The sequence below is a fragment of the Hypanus sabinus genome, chromosome X1 (genome assembly GCF_030144855.1).
Source record: "Hypanus sabinus isolate sHypSab1 chromosome X1, sHypSab1.hap1, whole genome shotgun sequence".
Taxonomy (NCBI): Eukaryota; Metazoa; Chordata; class Chondrichthyes; order Myliobatiformes; family Dasyatidae; genus Hypanus; species Hypanus sabinus.
The window spans coordinates 34,423,596-34,450,463 of record NC_082738.1 but is presented as its reverse complement, the minus strand read 5'-3'; the positions used below and the strand labels follow the sequence as shown (position 1 = coordinate 34,450,463).

Below are 26,868 nucleotides of genomic sequence, written 5' to 3'. Positions count from 1 at the left end.
ACCTCTGTGAGATTTAGTCCTTTCGCAATATTTATCAATTCCGAATTTGTGGCAGCCTCTAGCGCCTCCAGAGTTGGGTTTTCTATAAATTCGTCTACATCCATCTTTGCTGGTTTCCGGTCTGGTTACCCGCACAACCAGATCCAAGTTTGGACTTAAAAGCCCGATTCACTGGCCCTCCAATTTGGTATCAAATCCCGGACGAGCCCCCACGTTGTTATGAACCCCGTAACTGGGTCACTTACCAGCAAAGATGGAGACGTCCGTTGAAGTCTGATGATACTATTTTAACAGTATTTATTAGTAAAAATACACAAAAATAATATCAATGCAAATATACAGATAATATACGTCGTCAATACTAAATCTAAAAGTGCGGGTATAATAATAATCAGTAAGAAATAAGCTCTATCGTTGTCTAGGGGATAATGTATTATCCGATGGAAAATAAAGTTCACTCAGTTCATGCAGGCTGCAGCCTTTGGGGACCGCTGGGTTGCAATGTTTGGAGATAGAGAGAGATTTGGAGAAAAACTTGCCGACTTTCCTTTTATGATTTTGATCTGTCAGGAGTCTCATTGATGTGGCATTTAACTTGTGGCCTCTCCTTTAGCTAAATCGTTCTTCCGTGGCGAGCCCGCCAATCCCAGGCAAGGGAAGGACGCACACGAGCCCCCCACCGGCTGTCGCTATTAAACACTGTCACGGGATCTCTAGCTTTTCTCCTGGTGCGTCTAAAAGGGTTGTTCCCCAGACCCTCTTTTATCCTTACTCATGGGGTCTCAGATGTCAATCAGGTTGGGATGATGTAATCCCTCAACCAGACCACTCTGGTTGTCCCCTGAGGGGTTTCAATGAATAGTACAGTACTCAATACACAATTCCGTCTCCAAGAGACAATGGCCATCATCAGTGGTTCCGTTTCGCTGAGGTCAGGACACTTTCCAAACCTTGTGTATTCTGGACGTCTCTCTCATTTCCTGGGTCTCAGACCTGAATTAATAGCGATCTTGCGATTCTCAAAAAGGAGGGGCCTACTTTGTACCCTTTGGCCCCTCAGAGTTGCTTCATATTCATAACACCTTAGTCAGTACATAGAAGTCCCAACTGGGAGAGTGCGATACAAGATCTCCTGTTAGGGAATGAGACAGGGCAGGTGACAGAAGTTTGTGTGGGGGAACACTTTGCATCTAGTGATCATAATGCCATTAGTTTCAGGGTAAATATGAAAAGGGATAGATCTGGTCCTTAGGTTGAAATTCTAAATTGCAAAAAGGTCAATTTTGATGATATCAGAAAGGATCTGGCAAGTGTGGATTGTAACAGGTTGTTTTCTGGCAAAGGTGTGCTTGCAAATGGGAGGCCTTCAAAAGTGAAATTTGAGAGTACAGAGTTTGTATGTTCCTGTCAGAATAAAAGGCAAGGATAATAAGTTTAGGGAATCTTGGTTTTCGAGAGGTATTGAGGTCCTAGTTAAGAAAAAGGAGGAGGTGCATAGCAGGTTTGAACAAATAAGTTACTTGAGAAATCGGGAGGGATAAAAGAAGGCACAAGCTGCCTTAGCAGACAAGGTGAAGGAGGGCTTCTACAGATATAATAAGCAAAAGGATAGCAAGGGACAAAATAGGTTCTCTGGAAGATCAGAGTGGTCATCTATGTATGGAGCCAGAAGAGACAGGGGTGATCATAAATGGATGTTTTGCATCTGTATTTACTCAGGAGATGGACACAGAGTCTGTAGTTGTGAGGCAAAGCAGCACTGAGGTCATGGACCCGATACAGATTACTGAGGAAGTGTTTACTACCTTGAGGCAAGCTAGGGTGGACAAATCCCCAGGGTCTAGCAAGCTATTTCCTCAGACCCTGTGGGACACTAGTACAGAACTTGCAGAGGCTCCAGCAGAGATACTTAAAACATCCTCAGCCACGGGTGAAGTGTCGGATAGTTGGAATATAGTTAATATTGTTCCATTGTTTAAGAAAGGCTCTAAGAATAAGCCAGAAAATTATAGGCTGGTGAGTCTGACATCAATAGTGTGAAAGTTATTGGAAGGTATTCTAAGGGACCGGATGTATGAGTATTTGGATAGACAGTGACTGTTTAGGAATAGTCAACATGGCTTTGTGTATGGTAAGTCATGTCTAACCAATATTATAAAGTTTTTCAAGGAAGTTACCAGGAAAGTTGATGAAAGCAAGGCAGTGGATGGTGTCTATATTGACTTCAGCAAGGCCCTTGACAAGGTCCCTCATGGGAGGTTGGTCAAGAAGGTCCAGTCACTTGACTTTTATGATGAGAGTAAACTGGATTAGACATTGGCTTTGTGGGAGAAGCCAGAGAGTGGTAGTAGATGGTTGCCTCTCTGACAGGAGGTCTGTGACTAGTGGAGTGCTGCAGGGATTGGTGTTGGATCCATTATTGTTTGTCATCTATATCAATGATCAGGATAATAATGTGGTTAACTGGATCAGCTAATTTGTGGATGACACCAAGATTGGGGATATAATGGACAGAGAGGAAGACTATCACAGCTTGTCGCTGTCTGGACCAGCTTGAATAATGGACTGAAAAATGGTAGATGGAACTTAATGCAGACAAGTATGAAGTATTGCACTTTGGGTAGACCAAACTGGGGTAGATCATACGCGGTGAGCAGTAGGGCATTGGGGAGAGTGGTAGAACGAAGGGATCTGGGAATACAGATCCATAATTCATTGAAAGTGGCGTCACAGGTAGATAGGGTCATAAGGAAAGCTTTTGGCATATTGGCCTTCGTAAATTAATGTATTGAGTACAGGAGTTGGGATGTTATGTTGAAGTTGGTAAGGCATAATTTGGAGTATTGAGTTCAGTTTGGTCACTTACCTATAGGAAAGTACTGAATAAGATTGAAAGAGTACAGAGAAAATTTACAAGGAATGCTGGGACTGGAGGACCTGAGTTATAAGAAAAGATTAAATAGGTTTGGATTTTATTCCCTAGAACATAGAAGATTGAGGGGATATTTGATAGAGGGACACAAAATTTTGAAGGGTATAGATAGGGTAAATGCGAGCAGGCCTTTTCCACTGAGGTTGGGTGAGTCTAGAACTAAACATTGTGAATTAAGGGTGAAAGGTGAAAAGTTTAAAGGGAACATGAGTGGGAATGTCTTCACTCAGAGGGTGGTGAGAGTGTGGAACGAGCTGCCAGCGCAAGTGGTGGATGTGATTTTAATTTCAACACTTCAGGGACATTTAGATGGGTACGTGGATGGGAGGTGTATGGAGGGCTATTGTCCAGGTGCAGGTCGATGGAAAGAGGTGGATTAACAGATTGGCATGGACTAGGTGGGCCTTCTTCGGTGCTGTAGTGTTCTATGACTCTTACTCTAAAGATGGTATTACTGAATAGCTTTTATATTCTTCACTTTGCCCTTCAGCCCTTGCTACATCTTGATCACATCTTTGTCCCATTCTCCTTTTGTTGCCAGCATACCACAGCGTGTTAACAGCTTCCACAGACAAAACTAAAGTTCCTACCCCTAAACACATCCTTCTCTCCATCCCCACCCACTTCCCACTCTCTGCTTTCTGCAAGGATCACTCTCTCTGTGATTCTCTTGTCCGTTCATCCCTCCCTCACTGATTTCCCTGCTGGCACGTATCCCTGCAAGTGGCCAAAGTTCTACACCTCCTCCCTCACCTCCATTCAGGGCCCCAAACCATCCTTCCAGGTGAGGCAACATTTCAGTCTGTGGGGGTCATCGAATATCTGGCGCTCGCAGTGCAGCCTCCTCTTCTTCGGTGAGATCCGATGTAGATTGGTGGACTGCTTTGTTGAGCACCTTCGCTCCATCTGCAACATGGAGGTTTTCCCAATGGCCAACCATTTTAATTCCAATCCCCATTCCCGTTATGACATGTTGGTCCATGGCCACCTCTACTGCCATGATGAGGCCACTCTCAGGTTGGAGGGGCAACACTTTGTATTCTGTCTGGGTAGTCCCCAACCTGATGGCATGAGCATCGATTTCTATAACTTCCGGTAATTTCTCCCCCTCCTTTCTTTTTCCATTTCCCATTCTGGCTCCCCTTCATGAGCCACTCTCCTCTCCTATCAGATCCCTTCTTCTTCAGCCCTTGACTTCGTCGACCTATCACTTCTCAGCTTCTTAACAGTATCTCACCCCTCCCCCACACACTCACCTTCCTCACCTGGTCTCACCTATCACTTGCCATTCCCCCCTCCCTTCTTACTCTGGCTTCTGTCCCATTCTTTTCCAGTTCTGATGAAAGTTCTTGGCTTGAGACATCGACTGTCCACTCCATTATTGCTGCCTGACCTGCTGAGTTCCTCCAGCGAATTGTGCATGTTGCTCAAAACTAAAGTTGTCACTTGCAGGCTGCACAAAGATCTGTGAATACCTCTCTCATGAAGCCCACAAGGTGCAGGCAACCTTTTAGTCTTTGCCGTTTGCAGGTGGAGGAGGTTTGCAGTGCAAAGGTTGAAATGTGTCTCTAAGTGAGGTGGTGCTGAGGGAGGGGTGGAAAGGAGGGAAGGCAGCAAGGGTGGGGCAATACAGAGCACATATTCTTTCACAAGGTGTGGAAATGTTGCGTTAAATTTTAAATTTGTTCCTCCTTGCGCCTGGTGTTTTTGTAAATCCATTTGACCTTTTGTCCCCTTTGCAGCTCTGCTCAATCGAAGTGACATGTGAATCAGGCGGTGTGATGGCGGCTACCTTGGCCAATGGAGGGATTTGCCCGATTACAGGCGAGCGGATCCTGAGTGCTGAGGCGGTGAGGAACACCCTCAGCCTGATGCACTCCTGCGGGATGTATGATTTCTCAGGAGAATTTGCTTTTCACGTAAGCAGGATCATGTCCTTCATGGTTTAGACATCCTGATAGCGGTGTTGCCACCAGGCTACGCTTAGAACTGGGCCTGGTGCCTTCACCACCTGAAGTCCAATTAATGCCTTTGTTGCCTTCAGTGCTTCAAAGTGTTCTTTCTTCCTCCTGCATGGAGGAGCACTCAATCGACAGCCAAGGTAGTCTTCTGAAGGAGATTTCCTTGTCATGAAGCCAAGAAACTTCATGAATCTGAAGTTAATGTCATGGAATCACAGGCAGTTTATATAATGTGTCAGCTGCCAAAAATAAATGCTGGAGGAACTCAGCAGGTCAGGCAGCATCTATGGAGGGAAATGTTTCGGGGTGAGACCCTTCATCAGGACAGGAAAGAAAGAGGGCAGAAGCCAGAATAAGGTGGGAAGGAGGGGGAGGAGTACAAACTGGTGGCTGGTAGGTGAACCAAAGTGAGGGAGGTAAGATAGGAATGTCAGGAAGGGTGGAGAAAGGAACAATGTGAGGCAAAAGCTGAAGAAGAGGGAATCTGATAGGGGAGGACAATGGACCATGGGAGAAAGGGAAGGAGGTGGGGAATTAGAGGGAAGAATGTGTGGGTGGTGGCTGATTGTGAAGGTTGGGAAGGGAAAGAGAAGGGGAATTGAGCCAGTGATACGGGAAAACAAAGGGGGTGGTTTGGAGGGAGGGGGGGGATCAGAGGGGAGTGGTTATTGGAAGTCAGAGGAATCAATGTTGATTCTATCAGATTGGTGAGAAGAGATCGAGGGACTAGTGTAATATTTGAGATGGTTGGAGGGAATAAGGGCCTGGAGGGGGATTGGAGGAGTAAGCATTTTACTCACATGAGCCCAAGTACTCTTACCTTTTCACTGGGCATGTGGAGCAGTCCATGTTCCAAACACTCCCCAACTCTTTCTGCATTACACTGACGACTGCATTGGTGCTGCTTCCTACAGCCAAGCTGAGCTCAATTTTATCAACTTCACCTCCAGCTTCCACTCCACTCTCAAATTGACTTGGTCCATCTCCAGCACATCTTTCCCCTTTCTCGATCTCTCTGCCTCCATCTCAGATTATGTACCGGCATGTTTTACAAACCCACTGACTCCCACGGTAATCTTAACAACACTTCTTCCCAACCCTGTAGCATATAAAAACACTATTCCCTTTTTTCAGTTCCTCAGTCTATGTTGCATTTGTTCTCACAATGACACTTTCCATTCCAGGACATCTGAGATGTCCCCTTATCAGAAAAAGGAGTTTCCTCTTCACTGCTGTCAACGAAATCCTGACTGACATCTCCTCCACTTCCTGCACATCTGCCCTCACCTCATCCCCCCAACACAACAAGGATAGGGTACCCCTTGTCCTCACCTATCGTGAACCTCCACTTATCATCCTCCGCAACTTCTGGCATCTCCTGTGGGATCCCATATCATCTCACTGCTTTCTGCAGGGCTTGCTCTCTCCCCAGCTCCCTTGTCCATTCTTCCCTCCCCACCGATCACCCTCCAATCACCTGTCCCAAACGTTACACTTACCCCCATATCTCCTTCATCCCTACCATTCAGGGCCATATACAGTCCTTCCAGCTGAGGTTGCACTTCCCATGTCAATCCATGGGTGTCATTTGTTGTATCTGGTGCTCCTGGTGTGGCCTGATCTGAATCGGTGAGATCCAACGCATTGGGGAACCATTTCATTGAGCACCTATGCTCTGCTCACCGTAACAGCCAAGTGGCAACTCATTTCAGTTCCACCCTGACATGTCTGCCCGTGGCCAACTCTACTGCCAAGTAGAGCACACCTACAAGCAGCATTGTATATGGTGACATACATGTACTTTGATAATAAATTTACTTTGAAGTTGGAGCGAGATCCAAATTAGAGGAAAAGCACCTCAAATTCAGACTGCATAGTTTCCAACCTAACTGCATCAACATCGGTTTCCCTAATTTCCAGTAACCCTTCCCCTCTGTTCCCCCCACCACCCCACCTGGCTTCTTCCCAGTCTTGATGAAGAGTCTTGGCCCAAAACGTTAACTGTTTATTCCTCTCCATAGACGCTGCCTGATCTGAGTTCCTCCAGCATTCTGTGTGTTTTCTGTTTTCCAAAATCTGTAGAATCTCTTGTGTCTCTATAAAGTGTCTCCAGCTCTGGTGTGTCTGTCCAGCTGTTGGGACAGGATGCAAGGAGGGATTGTGCTGAAAGAGTAGAGGAGATGAGATGTTATGTTGAAGTTGTCCAAGGCATTGGTGAGGCCAAATTTGGAGCATTGTGTGCAGTTCTGGTCACCTAACTACAGGAAGGATATCAATCAGCTTGAAAAAGTGCAGAGAAAATTTACTGGAACTTGAGTTATAGGGAAAGATTGAATAGGTTAGGACTTTATTCCCTAGAATGTAGAAGATTGAGGGGAGATATGATAGAGGTATACAAAATAATACAGTATAGATAAGGTAAGGGTAAATGCGAGCAGGCTTTTTCCACTGAGGTTGGGTGAGTCTAGAACTAGAGGTCATGGGTTTAGGGTGAAAGATAAAATATTAAAGAGGAGCTTGAGGGGAAACTTCTTCACTCAGAGGGTGGTGAGAGTGCAGAATGAGCTGCCAGTGGAAGTGGCGGATACAGGTTCAATTGTACCATTTAAGAGAAGTTTAGATAGGTACATAAATGGACATAGTTTGGAGGAATATGGACTGGGTGAAGGAAGATGGGACTAGGCAGAAGATCAGGTTAGCATGGACTAAACGGGCAAGGGGGTCCATTTCTGTGCTGTATCACCTACGACTTTAGTGTTATATTTATTATTTTCTGATACTATCATTTTATTGCTGTGTTTATTTCATTAACTTAATATAAATGACCCATCTGCTTGGTGGAATTTGAGGCCACTTTGGATTCTTAGCCTACACTTTTGGAGTACATTAGTTAGGTGCCACTTTAACCATCTGCACCACGCACCCTTCAGAATTAATTTTGGCTCATCAAACTGCCTTGCGTCAACCAGATCAGATTTCATTAGTTCTCATACTGTTAATAACCCATCTATGCCTACACAGTCTCCAAAATGAATTAACTCTTTGTTGCCAGTTATCAACAAAAAGTCAGATAATCAATTTAATTACTTTCAAACTTAATATCATAAGTGCTTACCACTAGAAATCAATAGGTGGGATTAACTGATAAAAATATAGCAGGTGGCAAAGGCAGATCAGTTGTAACAGTGATTTAGTATCAGCTGCTGATTTAAATTTACAACTGAAATTCATAACCAAGATTTTCACTAAAACTAATAACAGATCAAGAGGTTGGACACTAAGGAGTATGAATTTGCTAGCTGCTTGTGAACATATCTGATAGCAGACCAACTCCAGCTTTCTCATTTAGGGTAAGCGCTACCAATTCCAGACCCACAATTCGTTCCCATAAATAATGCCACGTATAAGACAAACTGGAAAAGTCTTGTCCATAAGCCCATAATACATAGGAGCAGAATTAGGCCATTCAGCCCATCGAGTTTGCTCCCCCAGTTAATCATGATTGAACTATCGGGACGATAGAATAAAGAGATAAAGGGACTTTCAACCCCATTCTCCTGGTTTCTCCCCATACCATTCTTAATCAAGAACAAATCAACCTCTGTTTTAAATGCACCCAATGACTTGGCCTCCACAGCTGTCTTTAGTAATGAATTCCACAGATATACCACTTGGCTAGAGAAAATTCTCCTTTTCTCTATTCTATACAGAGGTCTGAGGCTGTACCCTCTGGTCCTAGACTCCCCCACTATAGGAAACATCCTCCCCACCTCCACTCTATCTAAGCCATTCAATATTTGATAGGTTTCATAGAAACATAGAAAACCTACAGCACAATACAGGCCCTTCGGCCCACAAAGCTGTGCCGAACATGGCCTTACCTTGGAAATTGCCTAGGGTTACCCATAGCCCCCTATTTTTCTAAGCTCCATGTACCTAGCCAGGAGTCTCTTAAAAGACCCTATCGTTTCTGCCTCCACCAATGTCGCCAGCAACCCATTTCACGCACTCACCACTCTCTGCATTAAAAAAAACTTACTCCTGATGTCTCCTCGGTACCTGCTCCCCAGCACCTTAAACCTGTGCCCTCTCGTGTTAGCCATTTCAGCCCTGGGAAAAAGCCTCTGACTATCCACATGATCAATGCCTCTCATCATCTTAAACACCTCTATCAGGTCACCTCTCATCCTCCACCTCTCCAGGGAGAAAAGGCTGAGTTCACTCAACCTAAGGCATGTTCCCCAATCCAGACAACATCCTTGTAAATCTCCTCTGCACCCTTTCTATGGTTTCCACATCCTTCCTGTAGTGAGGCGACCAGAACTGAGCACAGTACTCCAAGTGGGGTTTGACCAGGGTGCAACATTACCTCTCAGCTCTTAAACTCAATCCCACGGTAGATGAAGGCCAATACACTGTACGCCTTCTTAACCACAGAGTCAACCTGCGCAGTCCTATGGACTCGGACCCCAAGATCCCTCTGATCCTCCACACTGCCAAGAGTCTTAACATTAATGCTATATTCTGCCATCATATTTGACCTATCAAAATGAACCACCTCACACTTATCTGGGTTGAACTCCATCTGCCACTTCTCAGCCCAATTTTGCATCCTATCAATGCCCCACTGTATCCTCTGACAGCACTCCACACTATCCACAACACCTCCAACCTTTATGTCATCAGCAAACTTACTAACCCATCCCTCCACTTCCTCATCCAGGTCATTTATAAAAATCACAAAGAGAAGTGGTCCCAGAACAGATCCCTGAGACACTCCACTGGTCACCGACCTCCATGCAGAATATGACCCGTCTACAACCACTCTTTGCCTTCTGTGGGCAAGCCAGTTCTGGATCTACAAAGCAATGTCCCCTTGGATCCCATGCCTCCTTACTTTCTAATAAGCCTTGCATGGGGTACCATATCAAATGCCTTGCTGAAATCCATATACACTACATCTACTACTCTACCATCATCAATGTGTTTAGTCACATCCTCAAAAAATTCAATCAGGCTTGTAAGGCACGACCTGCCTTTGACAAAGCCATGCTGACTATTCCTAATCATATTATGCCTCTCCAAATGTTCATAAACCCTGCCTCTCAGGATCTTCTCCATCAACTTACCAACCACTGAAGTAAGACTCACTGGTCTATAATTCCCTGGGCTATCTCTACTCCCTTTCTTGAATAAGGGAACAATATCCACAACCCTCCAATCCTCCGGAACCTCTCCTGTCCCCATTGATGATGCAAAAAAGATCATAGCCAGAGGCTCAGCAATCTCCTCCCTCGCTTCCCACAGTAGCCTGGGGTACATCTCATCCGGTCTCGGTAACTTATCCAACTTGATGCTTTCCTCTTAGCTTTTCAGTCCACTGTAAGTCATCCCTACAATCGCCAAGATTCTTTTCCATAGTGAATACCGAAGCAAAGTATTCACTAAGTATCTCTGCTATCTCCTTCAGTTCCATACACACTTTTCCACTGTCACACTTGATTGGTCCTATTCTCTCACATCTTATCCTCTTGCTCTTCACATACTTGTAGAATGCCTTGGGGTTTTCCTTAATCCTGCCCGCCAAGGCCTTCTCATGGTCCCTTCTGGCTCTCCTAATTTCGTTCTTAAGATCCTTCCTGCTAGCTTTATAATCTTCTAGATCTCTATCATTACCTAGTTTTTTGAACCTTTTGTAAGCTTTTCTTTTCCTTTTGATGAGATTTACAACAGCCTTTGTACACCACGGTTTCTGTACCCTACCATCCTTTCCCTGTCTCATTGGAACGTACCTATGCAGAACACCACACAAATATCCCCTAAACATTTGCCACATTTCTTCTGTACACTTCCCTAAGAACATCTGTTTCCAATTTATGCTTCCAAGTTCCTGCCTGATAGCCTCATATTTCCCCTTACTCCAAATAAACACTTTCCTAACTTGTCTGTTCCTATCCCTCTCCAATGCTATTGTAAAGGACACATAATTGTGATCACTATCTCCAAAATGTTCTCCCACTGAGAGATCTGACACCTGACCAGGTTCATTTCCCAATACCAGATCAAGTACAGCCTCTCCTCTTGTAGGCTTATCTACATATTGTGTCAAGAAACCTTCCTGAACGCACCTAACAAACTCCACCCCATCTAATCCCCTTGCTCTAGGGAGATGCCAATCGATATTTAGGAAATTAAAATCTCCCACCATGACAACCCTGTAATTATTATACCTTTCCAGAATCTGTCTCCCTATTTGCTCCTTGATGCCCCTGTTACTATTGGGTGATCTAGAAAAACAGCTAGTAAAGTTATTGACCCCTTCCTGTTCCTAACCTCCATCCACAGAGACAATCCCTCCATGGCTTCCTCCTTTTCTGCAGCCGTGACACTATCTCTGATCAACAGTGCCACACCCCCACCTCTTCTGCCTCCCTCCCTGTCCTTCCTGAAATATCTAAAGCCCGGCACTCGAAGTAACCATTCCTGCCCCTGAGCCATCCAAGTCTCTGTAATGGCCACAACATTATAGCTCCAAGTGCTGATCCACACTCTAAGCTCATCCGCTTTGTTCACAACACTCCTTGCATTAAAATAGACACATCTCAAGCCTTCAGTCTGAGCACATCCCTTCTCAGTTGTTACGTATCCCGTAACTGGATCACTTACCAGCAAAGGTAGAGAGGTCCGTTGAAGTCTGATGGCACTATTTTCAAACGTTTTTATTTATAAAGGGGCACAAAAATAAGGTTAATGCAAACATTCAGATAGTATACGTCGTCAATACTCAATCTAAAGCACAGGTATAGTAATAATCATCATTAAGAAATAAGCTCTATCGTTGTCTAGGGGTAATAACTTGTCCGATGGAAATATAAAAGTCTCTCGAGTTCATGCAGGCTCCCCTTTGTGGGGGAGGGGGGCCGCTGAGTTTCATGTGTCGGAGAGAGAAAGAGATTGGTGGTGAGAAAAGAAACTTGCCCTTCCTTTTTGCCGCAAACCGTTGAATCGGGAACGTGGGTTCCCCGTTGTCAGTTCGAAGTCCTTTTCAATGTTATCAGCCACCCGCTTCCCAGGCAAAGGAGAACGGAACGCACTTGGCTTTGAATGGCTTCCCGCTAGCACGGGAGCGATGAGCGATGTTGTCCTTCTGGTGCGTCGCTGAGGGCCTGCCCCCTTCAGTCCACCTTTTTATCCTCGCTCACGGGGTCTCAAATGTAGAATCAGGTTGGGATGATGCAATCTCTCTCCGTCACTCCACCCATGTTGCCCTGAGTGTATACACGTAGTACAGTTCTCAATTCACAAAGGTGTCTCCAAGAGACAATGACCACAGTCGCCAGCTTTTGCCTCGCCGTGAAACGAGGGACACCGCACATATCTTTCTCTTCTCTTGGGTCATTGACCCCCCCTTCACTAGGGCTCTTGCGATTCTCACAAAGGAGGGGGCTGGGATCATAACACTATCATCTGCCTATCCTCCCTCTCGCACTGTCTACAAGCTTTCTCTATTTGTGAGCCAACCTCCCTTTTCCCCAGTCTCTTCAGTTCGGTTCCCACCCCCCCAACAATCCTAGTTTCAACTTTCCCAACAGCCTTAGCAAACCTCCCCGCCAGGATATGTGTCCCCTTGGGATTCAATTGCAACCCGTCCTTTTTGTACAGATCACCCCTGCCCCAAAGGATGTCCCAATGATCCAGAAATCTGATCCCCCTTCATTCTAAACGCCAGTGAGTACAGGCCCAGAGCCTCAAATGCTCCTCATGTGTTAACCCTGTCATGAACTTCCTCCAGACCCTATCCCTGACTTCAGCTGAAGTAAAAGATTAAGTGGTAGGGTGAAGCACTATATAAAGCTAATTTGACATTGTTGGCTAAAATGTACTACCAGACAAAATGGAAAAGTAAAATTGTTGCATTATCAATGCAGTCGTGGAAAGTCAATAAGTTTTACTGTAAAAGTAATAAACAACAAAAATAAAACCAAACTTTTAGCACTCTAAAGGAAGCAGACTTCACAGTCCATTATGGTACAGCATCCTCTGTTAATTATTATTCAATAGCTTATTCTCTGACCTGTGCTGCTAGTCAGCTCCACTTCTCTCTAAAGATGAAAGAGACTGTACCTGCCGATCAAAAACAGAACTCTGAAGGAACTCAGTGAGTCAAACAGCATCTCAGTACTAGAAATCCTCAGCAGGCCAGGCAGTGTCTGTGAAGGGAAATACGGAGTTAATATTTTGACTTTAAGATCTTTCGTTAGATCAGCTCAGTCAGCTTTCCGCTTCATAGTTCCAGCATTCCCAGTAAAATATCTTTCCACTAAAACCTTGTGGAATTTTGCCATCTAGTGGTGCAAAATGTCATAGGTTTACACACACACACACAAAATGCTGGAGGAACTCAGCAGGTCAGGCAGCATCTATAGAGAGGAATCAAAAACTGATGTCTTAGGCTGAGACTCTTTGCCCGAAACTGTTGGCTCTTTATTGCTCTCCATAGATGCTGATTGACCTGAGTTCCTCCAGCATTTTGTGTGTATTACCCAGGAAGCAGAAAGCAATGCCATTGGCTTGCATATGAACTCAGCCAACTGGGAGGACTGTGGTACTTTTTGACTGCCATCATTTGGTCTTCACTTACTCATGTCTGTTTGTGCATGCAGGTTGGCCTTCCAGCAAAATCTGGTGTTTCTGGTGGTGTTCTGCTAGTGGTGCCCAACGTGATGGGTGTCATGTGCTGGTCTCCTGCCTTAGACAAAGTCGGCAACAGTGTGAGAGGTATCGATTTCTGTCAGGTACGAAATATTGGTAATAGTTTTAAGCGTCCTCAGTTAACTGCCCCATTACAAAAAAAACACTACTGTACAACCGGGTGTTGGACTTCCTAACCGACAGACCTCAGAGTAAGGATGCACACTACTTCTCCCTGCCCATCATCCTCAACAAGGATGCCTCCCATTGCAATACATTCCGCTCACACGTGACTTCCACAGCCAAACACCCGAGTGATCACATCGACAAGTTCACCAATGACGTGACAGTGGTGGGGCTCATCACCAACAACGATGAGATGGTCTACAGAGAGAAGGTGGAGGATCTCAAGGCCTAGCATCACTTTTTGACATATATAATCAATCTATGTATATAAGATATCTCATGTATTTGTATTTATTGTGTTCTTTGTATCATTGTATCTTATATCATTGTGCTCTTTATCTTGCTGGTGTGTTTTCTTTGTGCTACATCAGATCTAGAGTAACAAATATTTCATTCTCCTTCACACTTGTGTACCGGAAGTGACATTAAATAATCTTGAATCTCTGTAAATATCCTGACTCATGATAGGATATTGTCTCTGATATCTCACCTAACTGCCCACACTTTAGGTAACGCTTTCCATCGGGGTTTTAGTAGATTCTTCAACTTCAGGAAGGGGATGGGAGAAGTTTTTGGCACTCTTCATTATTGTCGTATACACTATTAACACTGTGAGCTTCACTTCAGCAAGGAACTTGTTTGCACCTGGATGTATATGACAATAAACTAAACTGAATCTGAGTAGATTACCCAATAAATTCTCTAGAGCTTTGTCTGATCTGCTGCTCTCTTTCAGGAACTAGTTTCCCTCTTCAACTTTCATAACTACGATAACTTGAGGCATTTTGCCAAGAAACTGGATCCAAGGCGAAATGGAAGTGAAGCCAGGGTAAGCAATCTTTTGCATGTGTGTGAGAATACTAATTGAGTATAGTCATGTAAATTACAACCTGTTGTAGCACAATGCACATTAATTAACAGTACTAGAACAGAGCTACATACAATTAAATTTCACAGTTAATTATTATATTTTGTAACTCCAAAACATAAAACTAATTGGAAGAAAAACATGAGAGATGCATGTAAACTTTGTTTTTACTTTCAGTGAACTGTACACAAATGATGTAGTGTCATAATAACGTGTGCCATCCACATACTTTTACATATAATCCATAATTAATAACTTAAACAATAAAGAATGCTTAATCAAACAATATATTTACAATATTGCTCAAATATTAAATACACACCACTCCTCTCTGCTTTGTTATTAACTCCAACTCAATAGAGAATGCATCTCAACTTGTACACAGTATACTATATAATACAACTACTATATAGATATCCACAACATAGCAAATTTTAAATTATCCCATTCAGTCCTAAAAATGTAATTGCTGTGGAGGATTTCTTACTCTTGTGGGATAATGTCTTTCCTGACAAGGTGGGGCGGGGGGGTAAGTTTCACTGCTTGGTCGGTGAGACTTGTGGCTGTGAAACAATCTCAGGTTCTAGGGCTTCCTTGGTGGTGGTTTTCGGAGTTGACTCTGGGGCTGTAGGAAGTGGTTATGATAGCTCAGCCACCTTTCTTCTCCAACAATTGACTCTGCTCTCCTCAACTGATTGAAATGTCAGGTATCTCCAGAAGATATCTGGCACAATCTCCACTCGATAGGAGAGTGATCCAGTTCTGTCCTTAATCTTTCCAAGTACCCACTTCTAATCTCCTCTTTAGTCCTCACCAGGACTGCTTGTCCAGGAGTGAAATATCAAAGCTCCTTGTTTGAGGAGCCCTCGATTTGTCTCAGCTGTTTCTCCTGCATACTCCTCCTGAGACTGGGTTTGAGGAGATCCAAGCATGAATGCAAGTGACGACCCAGGGGCAGCATAGCTGTCGAGTTGTTGGTTATGGAGTGTTCTGCATTGCAACATGCCAGGAGGAAGTTGACGAGCTTCTCATTGTGCCAGTGTAGTGTTTTCTGCTGACATTGCTCGCAGTGCATTCTTTAGATTGGACAAACCTTTCCACCAAGCCATTTGTAGCTGTGTGGTACGGTGCAGATGTATTATGTCTTATTCCACTCAGGTTCACGAATGACTGAAACTGTTTCCCCTCAGACTGGTCCATCGTCACTGACTAGGTGCTCTGGAACACCAGTCCTTGAGAAGAGGCTTCTCGACAGTGTGTGAGGCTGTGGTGGAGGCTATTGGGAACACTTATGGCAACTTCGTAGCTGCAACCACTACCATCAAGAAATTTTTGCCCATGGATGGTCGGGCAAAATCTACATGAATCCTCTGCCAGGATAATACAGGCCACTCCCAGGGATGCAGAGGCACTGCTCTTGGCATCTTCTAGATTGTTGGCATCCCAAACAGTGCATTGTAAGCTGCTCTATCTCAGGTCACCAGACAAAGCTTTGAGCCAATGCTTTCATTTTGACCACACCTAGGTGACCGGCATGTAGCTCCTCCAGTACTTCAGCCCTCAGCTTGAATGGTACAACAACCCTCAATCCCCACATAAGACAACCCCTATCAAAGACAAGTTCATCCTGTCGCTGGTAAGAATGAGGGAACCGGGATTTCTGCTGCACATTCCAGCCATTTTGGGTGACCACGTAGACCTGAGACTGTGTGGGGTCTTTTCTGATTTCCCTTTGGATCATCTCTGCCGTAATAGTTTCAATTTGCACTAGGGAGAATCCGTCAAGAGGAGAGCCCTCTTTTGTAAATGTTTCAGGTATTTCCTTTTCCAAGGGTAAACAGGACAATCAATCAGCATTTCCAGATTAGTTGTCTTCTAGAATTCAATCTTATAATTGTGTGCTCCAAGAAACAGAGCCCATCTCTGTACTTGTGCTGCTGATATTAGTGGATCACCCTCCTGTGGGTTGAAAATGGTTACTAGTGGTTGATGATCAGTAATGAGGGTAAACTCTCTCCCATGCAAGTACTGGTTGAAACGTTTTACACCCCAACCAGACTCAAGGCCTCTTTGTCAACCTGCACGTAATTTTTCTCTGCAACAGTAAGAGAACGTGATACAAAGGCTATGGGGCGTTCACTTCCATCACTCATAACATAAGACATGATTGCACTTATACCATAAGGCAAGACATCACAAGGAAGCTTCATTGGATGATGTGAATCATAACGTGTGAGTACAGTGTCTGACCATCACCATTTCCTTTACCATTTGGAAAGCCACCTCACACTGCTTTTCCCGTTGCTGTTTTTTCCTGATCTGTAGTTATGATTTCAAGGAGTGGAACACAGTAGCCAAGTTTGGCAGGAACCTGTTACAGTAACTGATAAATCCTAAAAAGGACTGTAATTGTGAGTCATCCTTTAACCTTGGAGCATCCACCACTGCTTGAATTTTCTCAGCACATTTGTATAGTATTTGTGCATCAACAGTGTGACCGCAGTAAGTGATGCTTTGTTTAAAGAATTCACAGTTGTTACATCATGCTCTGAGCCTATAATCTTATAATCTTTTTAACACTGCCTTGAGATTTTAGCGATGTCCCTGCCCTCCTCACTGGTAACAATGATGTCATCACGTAACGCTGAGTGCCTTGCAGCATCTGGTCCACAGCTTTCTGCCAGAGTGCAGGTGCAGATGCTTCTCCAAAATTAAGACTATTATAGCAATAAAGCCCTTTGTGAGTGCTTATGGTGAGAAACACTTTGGACTCTGCAGGTAGGCCTCAGCTAAGTCCACTTTGCTGAAGTATTTTCCTCCAGAAAGGTTTGCAAAGGTATCTTCTATACTGGGCAGAGGGGCATTTATCTGCTTTCAGAACTGGGTTTATACTAATCTTAAAATCACCACAGATCCTGACAGACCCATTCTTCTTTGCTATTGGGACCACTGGCGTTGCCCATGGGCTCCACTCAGCCTTGAAAAGAATTCCTTCAGCCTCCCTGTGATCTAGCTCACTGGCTACTTTATCATGGATGGGATAAGAAACTGCGCAGGCTTTGTAAAACCTGGGTGTGGCATTTTCATTTAACACTATTTTACATTTGAAATATTTGAGTTTTCCAATGCCATCCCTGAACACTGCTGTGGGATCATCCAGTGCCTTACTTAATCCACTTTCAGTTGACCCTATTGCAGGGAGTGTGGCATGCGAATGATGAATGGGTCTTTGATCAAGTTGTAGTTATCTCAGCCACGATCCCACAATGCTGGTCCCACTGTTTTTACCGCATACAAGCCCATTGTGGTTTGTTGGTTGTTGTATTTCAGTGTTACAAATGTCACAGGAGTTGCCTTTTCTCCAGTATAAGTTCTTAGTTGGATATCAGCATGTCTCAGTTCAGTATCTTTGCAATGCCAATCAAGCTCATTTGTGGAATGACTGAAACAGTGCCCAATTCTATTTTAATTAATTTGCCATTTTACACTTTTGGTGTAAGCCATATTGTTTGTCTCTTGTTAGTTTTCACATATTAAATCTCAAGGCTTCTCAGTGCTGTGTCACTCTTGTCATTATCAGGTTTTTCATCAACAGCATGCAGAGGAGTGCTTTTTGAAACTGCAACTTGACTTTTTTATCTTTTTCTTTTCCCCGTGCAGTCCGTTTATTTTTGTCTGCCCGACATGTTCTTTGTATGTGCCCTACTTTGTTGTATTTTCTGCAAGTTTCACCTTTAAACCTGCATTGGTCTGGTGTACGTGAGCCCCTGCCACAATGGAAGCACAATTAGTTTGGCCAGGCCAGTTTTTGTTTAAATGTTTCAATTTTGTTCGTGCTCCTTATCCTTCCTGATTGTAACTCAATTGTGTCTCTGTCTGTTGTTTCCATTGACGTAGCTATGTCAACCGCAAGTTAAATGTAAGTTGTGCTTCAGTTAGGAGCCATTTTTGAATACTTTCTTGTAAGATTCAACAAACTAAACAATCTCTCAGTGTGTCATTAAGTTAATCACTGAACTGACAATGTTCACTTGTTCAATTCAGCCACCTATGCTGATATAGACACCCCTTCCTTTTGATTCTGCTTATGAAACCTAAAGTATTCTGCAAGCAACAATGGTTTCAGTTCTAAATGTTCCTGCATTACTTTCACAATATCAGAAAAGCTCATTTTGGTGGTTTGGTCGAAGCAGTTAAACTTCGAAGCGAACTGTAAGACTGGCTCTCGCTTTTCATTGGTTATTTCATTTGCTTCAAGATACTGCTCAATTCGCTCAGTGTACAACATCCGGTTATCTCTTGTGCAATCTTTCTGATGTAGCCAGCTATTTCTGATTTTATAAAAATGTATTATTATATCACCTGGTGCACACTGCTTATGAACCCTCAAATTTCATCCATTTTCTGCCTATTTTTAACTCGATCGTTTCTGTACATTCCCGAAGAACCATGTGCCGCACTGCATTTTTAAAAAAAACTCAAACATCTTGCTGCGTTTCAACAAGCGGGTAGTCATCTTGGGTTTGTTTAAAACTTCTTCATTACCCCTGTTATGTTTTGTAATTCCAAAACATGAAACTAATTAAAAGGAAAAACAAGGGAGCCCAAGAGATGCATGTAAACTTAGTTTTTACTTTAAGTGAGCTGTGCACGTATTGTATGACACAGTGGCATGATGACATATGCTATTTGCATATAACTTGTAATGAATTACTTAAACAACAAAGAATGCTTAATCAAACAACGTATTTACAAAATTACTCAAATATTACTAAAATATTAAATACACAACATTAATCACAAAAAACCCTAAAAGATTTCTTCCCCAATCTAAAATACAAAAGAAATTACTGTCAGTCCAGTAATCCTTAGCCAATTGATACTAAATTGTTTGTACAAAAATATTTTAATATATTTCTTTGCTGTTTTTTCCTGTTGGACATCCATCCCTTCAGTACATAATGCTAGTTTGCAATCCTCCACCATAATACTGATACTGTTTGCCCTCATTGGCCCATGTTCACTTTAGCATCCCTCTCATTTTGCCACACTGTTGTCTCTGTTTTGTGAGGAAAACTTTGCTTAATGTTGTGGGCAAAGCCAAGTGTCTCAGAGTTATCATAAGAAGTTGCACTGCAAAGTACTGTCCAGAGTAATGTACCAGCCTGCAGGAAACATAATTGGAGAGGAATCAATTTTATTTAATGTTATCCAAAAATGCAGACACTATCATACATATGGATTAGAGGATGGAAGACAGTTTGTGTATTTATATGGCATTTTACCTCACTGTGGGATAGGGAGTGTCCAATAGTCGAGTGAGGAAATTCAATGGGGGAGAAAGAATCTATAGAAAGGTATTCAATAAATGGGTAGAACGCTCAATGGAAAAACATTAAGGAGAGGATACTTTCCATCCCCATACAGGCAATTTTGGCTGATAACAACCTACAAAGGTACATAAATACTATTGATAACCCATGGGTGAAATGGACTCTTAAAATATGGAAAACTATTATAAAAGAATATAAACTAAAGGATATTGCAATTCTTAAATGGTGTGCATGTGACTCGGATTGTACGTCGAATAAGCTGGATGCTAGATTTAAGGACTGGACGACTAAAGGAATAACAGTTCTTGGCAATATAATGAAAGAAGGAACACTGTTCAGTTTTGAAATGCTTAAAGAGAAACACTTATTAGAAAAGCAAGACTTTTATCAGTATTTGCAGATGAGACAGTATGTTAATAGGAGGGTTAAAATGTAACCAAGGCAAGTACATGCTTGATAGAGCTATTTAGAAAAGCATATAATTCAGATGATGGTAGTAGAATCATTTCAAGCATGTATAAGGATTTGTCAAATCTTAAAACACATTTGACTTCATACATTAAAACAAAATGGGAGAAGGAAGGAGGGATAATTTTATCTGAGGAAGAATGGACAATAATATGGAGGTATCAATGGAAGTGTACCAGTTCACAGGAATGGAGGGAGTTTGGATGGAAAAACTTGATAAGATATTTTGTTACACCCTCTCAGAAATCCCATTATGATAGTAAGCTCCCTGTTTGCTGGAGAAATTGTAGAAATCAAAATGCAAACCATTACCATATTTTCTGGGATTGCCCCGTCATCAAAGTGGGATACATAATGCCCTAATAAGACATCTTTAGAAAGTAAGACCGTATATTTTGGGTATATACCTCAAGAATGGTTGAAAAGAGATAAATATTTGATGAATATACTGTTGGTGGGTGGTAAAAAGACTCTTATCAGGAAATGGTTATCACAGGAGAACCCAACTTTAAACACATGGATGGAAATTACAATGGACATTTACAAAATGGAGCAGATAACAGCATCTGTTAAACATAAGTTGGAACAATTTGATTCATACTGGGAAAATGGTTTAACTACATAATGGCTCATAGGCCTGATTTTATCCTCACAAATCAATGAATATGGTGTAAAAAAAAGATCACTCCCTACTTGTACATAGCTTTCTCTTTTTGCTTGTTTCTTCTTTCCTCTCTTTTCTATAAGTGTATACCTCTGATAAATATTATGTGGAGATTTGAGGCAAATATGACTATATGATATATATGTACAGTATCTGAAATACATCTTATGGAAATGTTTGTTTGATGATGAACTTTAATAAAAAATAAGTTACAAAAAAACGGGCGGAATCTGTGAGAAGGGAGCACATCCATTGTTTGCAGGAGAGGATTCACTTAGCGGGGAGAATGGGCTGTGGAAGAATACTCAGTGAGTGGGGAGAATCCATGGGGTGTGGGAAGAGCTGGTTTGATGTGCTTACGTTCTTACTGTGTTTGATTAATTTTAAATTTGGTTATAATTATTTAATTTAAAAATTTCTTCCACCAGGAGGAGTCAGTAGTGAACTTGTTGTTTGCTGCCTACAGTGGTGACATTGCTGCACTGCGAAGGTGAATACTTGTTTTTATGTCACAGTAAGATTTCCTTCTTCCTTTTTCAGAGTAGGCACACTCGAGTTAAGTATGGACACAGACAGGCCGCAGTGGGCAAACTTCGGGTTCTGATCTGTGCTCAACACCTTTGTGCACTCATTCAGTTGAGATTAGAAACTGAAGTCGAATCCAGAGGTGAATTTCATTCCCAGTTCATGCCTCCAGGAAACACCATTTTCCTGGATTTCCTGCATTTTCTGATCCACAGACAATAAGGCTGGAAGGTCTGTGAACTATGCCCTCGGTTGACAGATGTGCTTCCTGGACTGAACTGAAAGCCTGAATTCATTAGAAAGACAATGCTTTATCCATGCTAGAATCTTTCCTGTAATACCATGGGCTTGTATCTTGTTAAGCAGCCTCATGTTTGGCATCTTGTCAAGGGCCTTCTAAAATTCCAAGAACTCAACATCAACTAATTCTCTTTTGTCTATCCTGCTTGTTGTCTCTTCAAAGAATTCCAACAGATTTGTCAGGCAAGATTTTCCCTTGAGATAACCATGCTGACTACGCCCTATTTTATCATGTGCTTCCAAGTACCCTGAGACCTCAGCAAGAGTGTTACCAACACACACAAGATGCTGGATGAGCTCAGCGAGCCAGGTAGCATTTATGGAAAAGAGTAAACAGTTGATGTTTCATGCTGAGACCCTTCATTGGGACTTAGCCCAAAACGTTGACTGTTTACTCTTTTCCTTAGATGCTGCCTGGCCTACTGAGTTCCTCCAGCATTTTGTGTGTGTTGCTTGGATTTCCAGCATCTGCAGATTTTCTACAGTTTGTAACAAGAGCGTTATACATTTCTGGTTGTCCCTACTATAGGAAATAATTTGAGACTTTGGAGAGGGTGCAGAAGAGGTTCACCAGGATTCTGCCTGGATTAGAGAGCTTGATCTGCAAGGAGAGGTTGGACAAACTTGGTTTGTTTTCTCTGGACCAGTGGTGACTGAGAGGAGATCTGATAGAAGTTTGTTTGATTATGAGAGACATAGATAGAGTAGACAGCCAGTATCTTTTATCCCCAGAGTTGAAATGTCTAACACCAGAGTGCATACATTTCAGGCGAGAGGGGTGTAAGTTCAAAGGAGATATGAGGGGCTTGTTTTTTTTACTCAGTGATAGGTGTCTGGGGTGGTGGTAGATGCAGAAACATTAGGGGGTTTAAAGAGATGCTTAGATAAGCAGTTGAATGTGAAGAAAATGGAAGGATCTGGACATTCTGCAGTCAGAAGAGATTAGTTTAGTTTAATTGAATTGAATTGACTTTATTTCCTACATCCTTCACATACATGAGGAGTAAAAATCTTTACGTTACATCTCCGTCTAAATGTGTTTGCGACATTGAGGGGAGAGATTGTTTTCTTGACACCATTGTGTCAGGGTGATGACTTCTTCTCTTTAGGCTACCTCATTATTATTTGAGATTGGGCTATTCAGTGTAATATCATCAGGAAATTTAATTAGCAGATTGGAGCTGTGGGTGGTGATACAGTCATGGGTATACAGAGAGTAAAGGAGTGGACTTAGTACACAGCCCTGAGGGGCACCTGTGTTGAGAGTCAGAGGGGTGAAGGTGAGGGAGCCCACTCCTACACCTGCCGGGCGATCTGACAGGAAGTCCAGGATCCAGCTGCACAAGGCAGGGTCAAGGCTGAGGTCTCTGAGCTTTCCTGTCAAGTCTGGATGGAATTATGGTGTTCAGCATCCCTCCTCCCCAGGTGTGTTAGGACAGTGTGCAGAGCTGTGGCTATTGCGTCGTCTGTCGATCAGTTAGCCATTTGATTACCTTTGTGGGCCAGAGGGCTTGTTCCTGTGCTGTACTGTTCTGTGTTCTATCTAATCAACTAAATCAGGTCTGACTAGAGTGTGCTCTCTCATTTTCCCCAGATTTGCATTATCTGCTATGGACATGGAACAGAAAGATTATGATTCCCGTACACCCTTACACATAGCGGCCGCTGAAGGTATGGAAGAAATTGTCAGTTCTGGTAGTGTGGCCTTCCAGCTTACATAATATTGGGAGGAGCAGGGGAATGTTCCAATTCCTCCTCTTTTGTTCATTACTGAAAACAACTGGTTTTTACCCAGACCCTCGCAATTCCACACCTGAAGAACTTGCATATTTGCTTTTACAACAGTGAAGGCATAACTGATGTATATGAAATTATGAGGGGTATATATAGGAAACTATTCCCTAGAGCAGAGGTAGGTAAAATTAAAGGACTTTAGGGTAAAAGACTTAAGTGGGGTCTCACCCAGAGTATCTGAAACACACTGCCTGAGAGACTGATGCAAGCAGGGTCACGGACAACATTTAAGAAATGTCTGGATGGTCACTCAATTTGCTTATGCTTTGAGGGCTTTTGGCCAGGTCTGGAAGATGGGATTAATACAGATGAGACCCCATTAGTCAGCATGGATAAGGTGAATGGCTGAATGGTCTGTTTTCATGTGTATAACTTTATTAACAGTTGATCTATGGCACAATGCCTCACAGCTGTTAATTATGTGGACTAATCTACTAAACAGTATTTGCTAGTTCCCAATCTGTGGGTTGAGAGAAAGTGTTAAGATTTTACATGAAAAATTAAAAAGGTATTATGTTTCTTTTTTTCTATGTGGGAGTCTACAGATCATCATTCAGATCATACAAATCATCATTCTTTATGCATATTACATGTAGCTAATTGGGGAGACTCAGTTTTGAAACTAGGTGCAAACCCAAGTTTCTCCTCCTCGGCAGGTTTAGACCTTTGCCCATGTACTTAAGATTTTATCCCCTTCAGTTCACCCCTGTTGTTGCAGTCTGCACGCTTTTCTGAAAAAGTTTGTGGTTGAGAATTAATTGCTGTCTACCTCTCGCCAACAATCTTTGGTAATGTACGAGACTATAGGCATTCACACAAGTACTTGTTGAAAGGTTGCTCGATACCAACTTCAGATAAATTTCCTATCAAACCAGTTTTGAAAATCACTTGTAGCGCTGAGCAGGTTGATTAGTTTAGTAACCACTGCCAAACTAAGGGTACCTTTTATGCTAAGCCAGTATTCACAAAAACGGCTTAAGTTTGCAAGGATCCATTGATGCCTAAGAAAGGGAATATGTGTACACCAGTGGATGTTAATCTGGGTCTCAGATGTGAATCAGAATCGGGTTGAGGAGGCCAAGTCATTGGGTATATTTAAGGCAGAGGTTGATAGATTCTTGATTAGTTGGGGCATGAAGGATTACAGGGGGGAGGCAGGAGATTGGGGCTGAGTGGGAAATAGATCAGCCATGATGAAATGACAGAGCAGACTCAATGGGGCAAATGTCCTAATTCTACTCCTATATCTTATGGTTTTAATATCACTGACATGTCTTGAAATTCGTTGTATTGTGGCAACACTACAGTGCAATACATAAAACACTATAAATTACAATAAAAGATATTTTAAAAATTAAATAAGTAGTGGAAAAAGAACAAAAATGTTGAGGTAGTGTTCATGGGTTGACTCCATCATCTATATATCTATATGTATCTGTGAAAATCCATTGCATATCTCTTCCTCAGCTCTGCTGCATTAAAATCACTGAATGCTTGTTCTATTTTATGCAGGTCACGTGGAAGTAGTTTGCTTTCTTCTCGATGCATGTCGTGTAAATCCATTCTGCAAGGACAGGTGAGTGCCTTTGGAGGACATAGGCAAGGTTTGAAGGGCTTTCTCCCTAGGCTGTGCCCCAACATGAACTTTTTTGCTCCATCCACAGGACTAAGTCAACTCAGTAGATAGATACTGGTGCGCTTTTTGTTGCTGAATTCAGTCCTGATATGTAATACATAAATGACTGACTCTTCTGAATTGTAAAAATGGCAGTAATTATTTTTTACCTGATATCAACACCATAATCACTTATGGGAATCCAATTCAACCAGGATTATAAATTCAGCTCCACTTGCTCTTCTTTCCATTCTCTGGCAGAGTATACTTGTGGTGGACCACCTTGAATGAGGAAAAACTATCAGTTTCCAAAATTGTTACTTTAAAGACCTGTTCAGAGAATGTGAAACTGCAGTCTATTTTGAGTTGTCCCTAGTTATTCTCTCTCTGTCCACAGGTGGGGCAACACTCCTCTTGATGATGCAATTCATTTCAATCATCAGCAAGTTATAAAGCTGCTAAGGAACTACCAGATGTCATACCCATTACCTGAGAAAGCCGACTGTGAAGAGGATGCATCTGATGCAAAGGAGATTAGTGAAGGAGCTGAACCATCGCCAGCTCCTCTGGTTACAAAAGCCTGAAAATCAGTCCTGGTGCCTGTGTCAAGTCTGTGATGTAGTTGTGTAGTTGTGAAATGGCAGTGTCTAATTAAAACAATCATGTTTCCAAAGGCCAGTTTGACTCATTACAGCCAAATCTGAGCCCACTCTTTATAGATTTCTTCATGTTTTGGATGGTTGGCTCCATCAGCTGTGCAAGACCAAATCAAGAGATGAGGCCCAAAGTAAACTGACAAGAGCTCCTCACTACTCAGATTGGATGTCTGTTGATTCAAAAGTCAAATTTTAAAAATCTATGTCAAGAAATATAGAGCAGGAAAGGTTGAATAAAACACAAGATATCCAATTAGAAATAAAAATAAGCTCAGATTAATAAAATACCCACACCAGCACTTTTTTGTGCAATTCCCCATGTAACTAATGACACAGCAGTTATAATGGATGTAATAAATATTTAAGCTATGTACCCTCTTCATTTAGAAATAATGCAACCTCAAAAGGAAAATAAATTTCTCACAGACTTTGTACTGTATAATTAAGGCTTTAGTAGATTGTTTTTTTGTCAATGTTGTACTTGTATATTATGAATTATGAAAAGACTGCCCCTTTAGCAGCTATGGTGTGTATAAGATTTGTATGTCATTGTCTAATAGAAGCTCTGGACATAATTCAAGGGTTTTCAAATCATTATTTATTTTGTGGTAATGCAATAAAAAATTTAGACAAAAAATCGTGTTATCGCAATTCATCAGGTTTATCATTAGCAATAGAGGACTGAAGAGTAAAGTCTTATTCCACGAACCCCTCAAATATTGGCCAGGCTTATAGTACAGTAAAGAAAAAGATTAATTAGTCTGAAATTTTCCCCAGACCTTGAGAATCAGTTAATGTTTCCATAAGACCACAAGATACAGGAGCAGAATTAGGCCATTTGGCCCATCGAGTCTGCTCCGCCTTTTCATCATGGC

General features: G+C 42.4%; 1 protein-coding gene across 4 annotated transcripts in view; it reads left to right on the top strand.

Moving 5' to 3' along the window:
• Nucleotides 1–26,621, top strand: part of LOC132384802 (glutaminase liver isoform, mitochondrial-like) — a 77,659-nt gene extending 51,038 nt beyond the window's left edge. For 3 of the 4 annotated variants that reach the window (XM_059956326.1, XM_059956327.1, XM_059956325.1), the window contains 7 exons: nucleotides 4,675–4,851; nucleotides 13,557–13,688; nucleotides 14,507–14,599; nucleotides 21,532–21,593; nucleotides 23,523–23,599; nucleotides 25,235–25,298; nucleotides 25,735–26,621. In XM_059956326.1, coding sequence (XP_059812309.1) covers nucleotides 4,675–4,851; nucleotides 13,557–13,688; nucleotides 14,507–14,599; nucleotides 21,532–21,593; nucleotides 23,523–23,599; nucleotides 25,235–25,298; nucleotides 25,735–25,921 — 792 coding nt within the window. In that variant the 3' untranslated portion in view covers nucleotides 25,922–26,621. The remainder of the gene's footprint in view (nucleotides 1–4,674; nucleotides 4,852–13,556; nucleotides 13,689–14,506; nucleotides 14,600–21,531; nucleotides 21,594–23,522; nucleotides 23,600–25,234; nucleotides 25,299–25,734) is intronic. The other variant, XM_059956328.1, reaches the window with a different exon arrangement.
• Nucleotides 26,622–26,868: the final 247 nt, after the last annotated feature.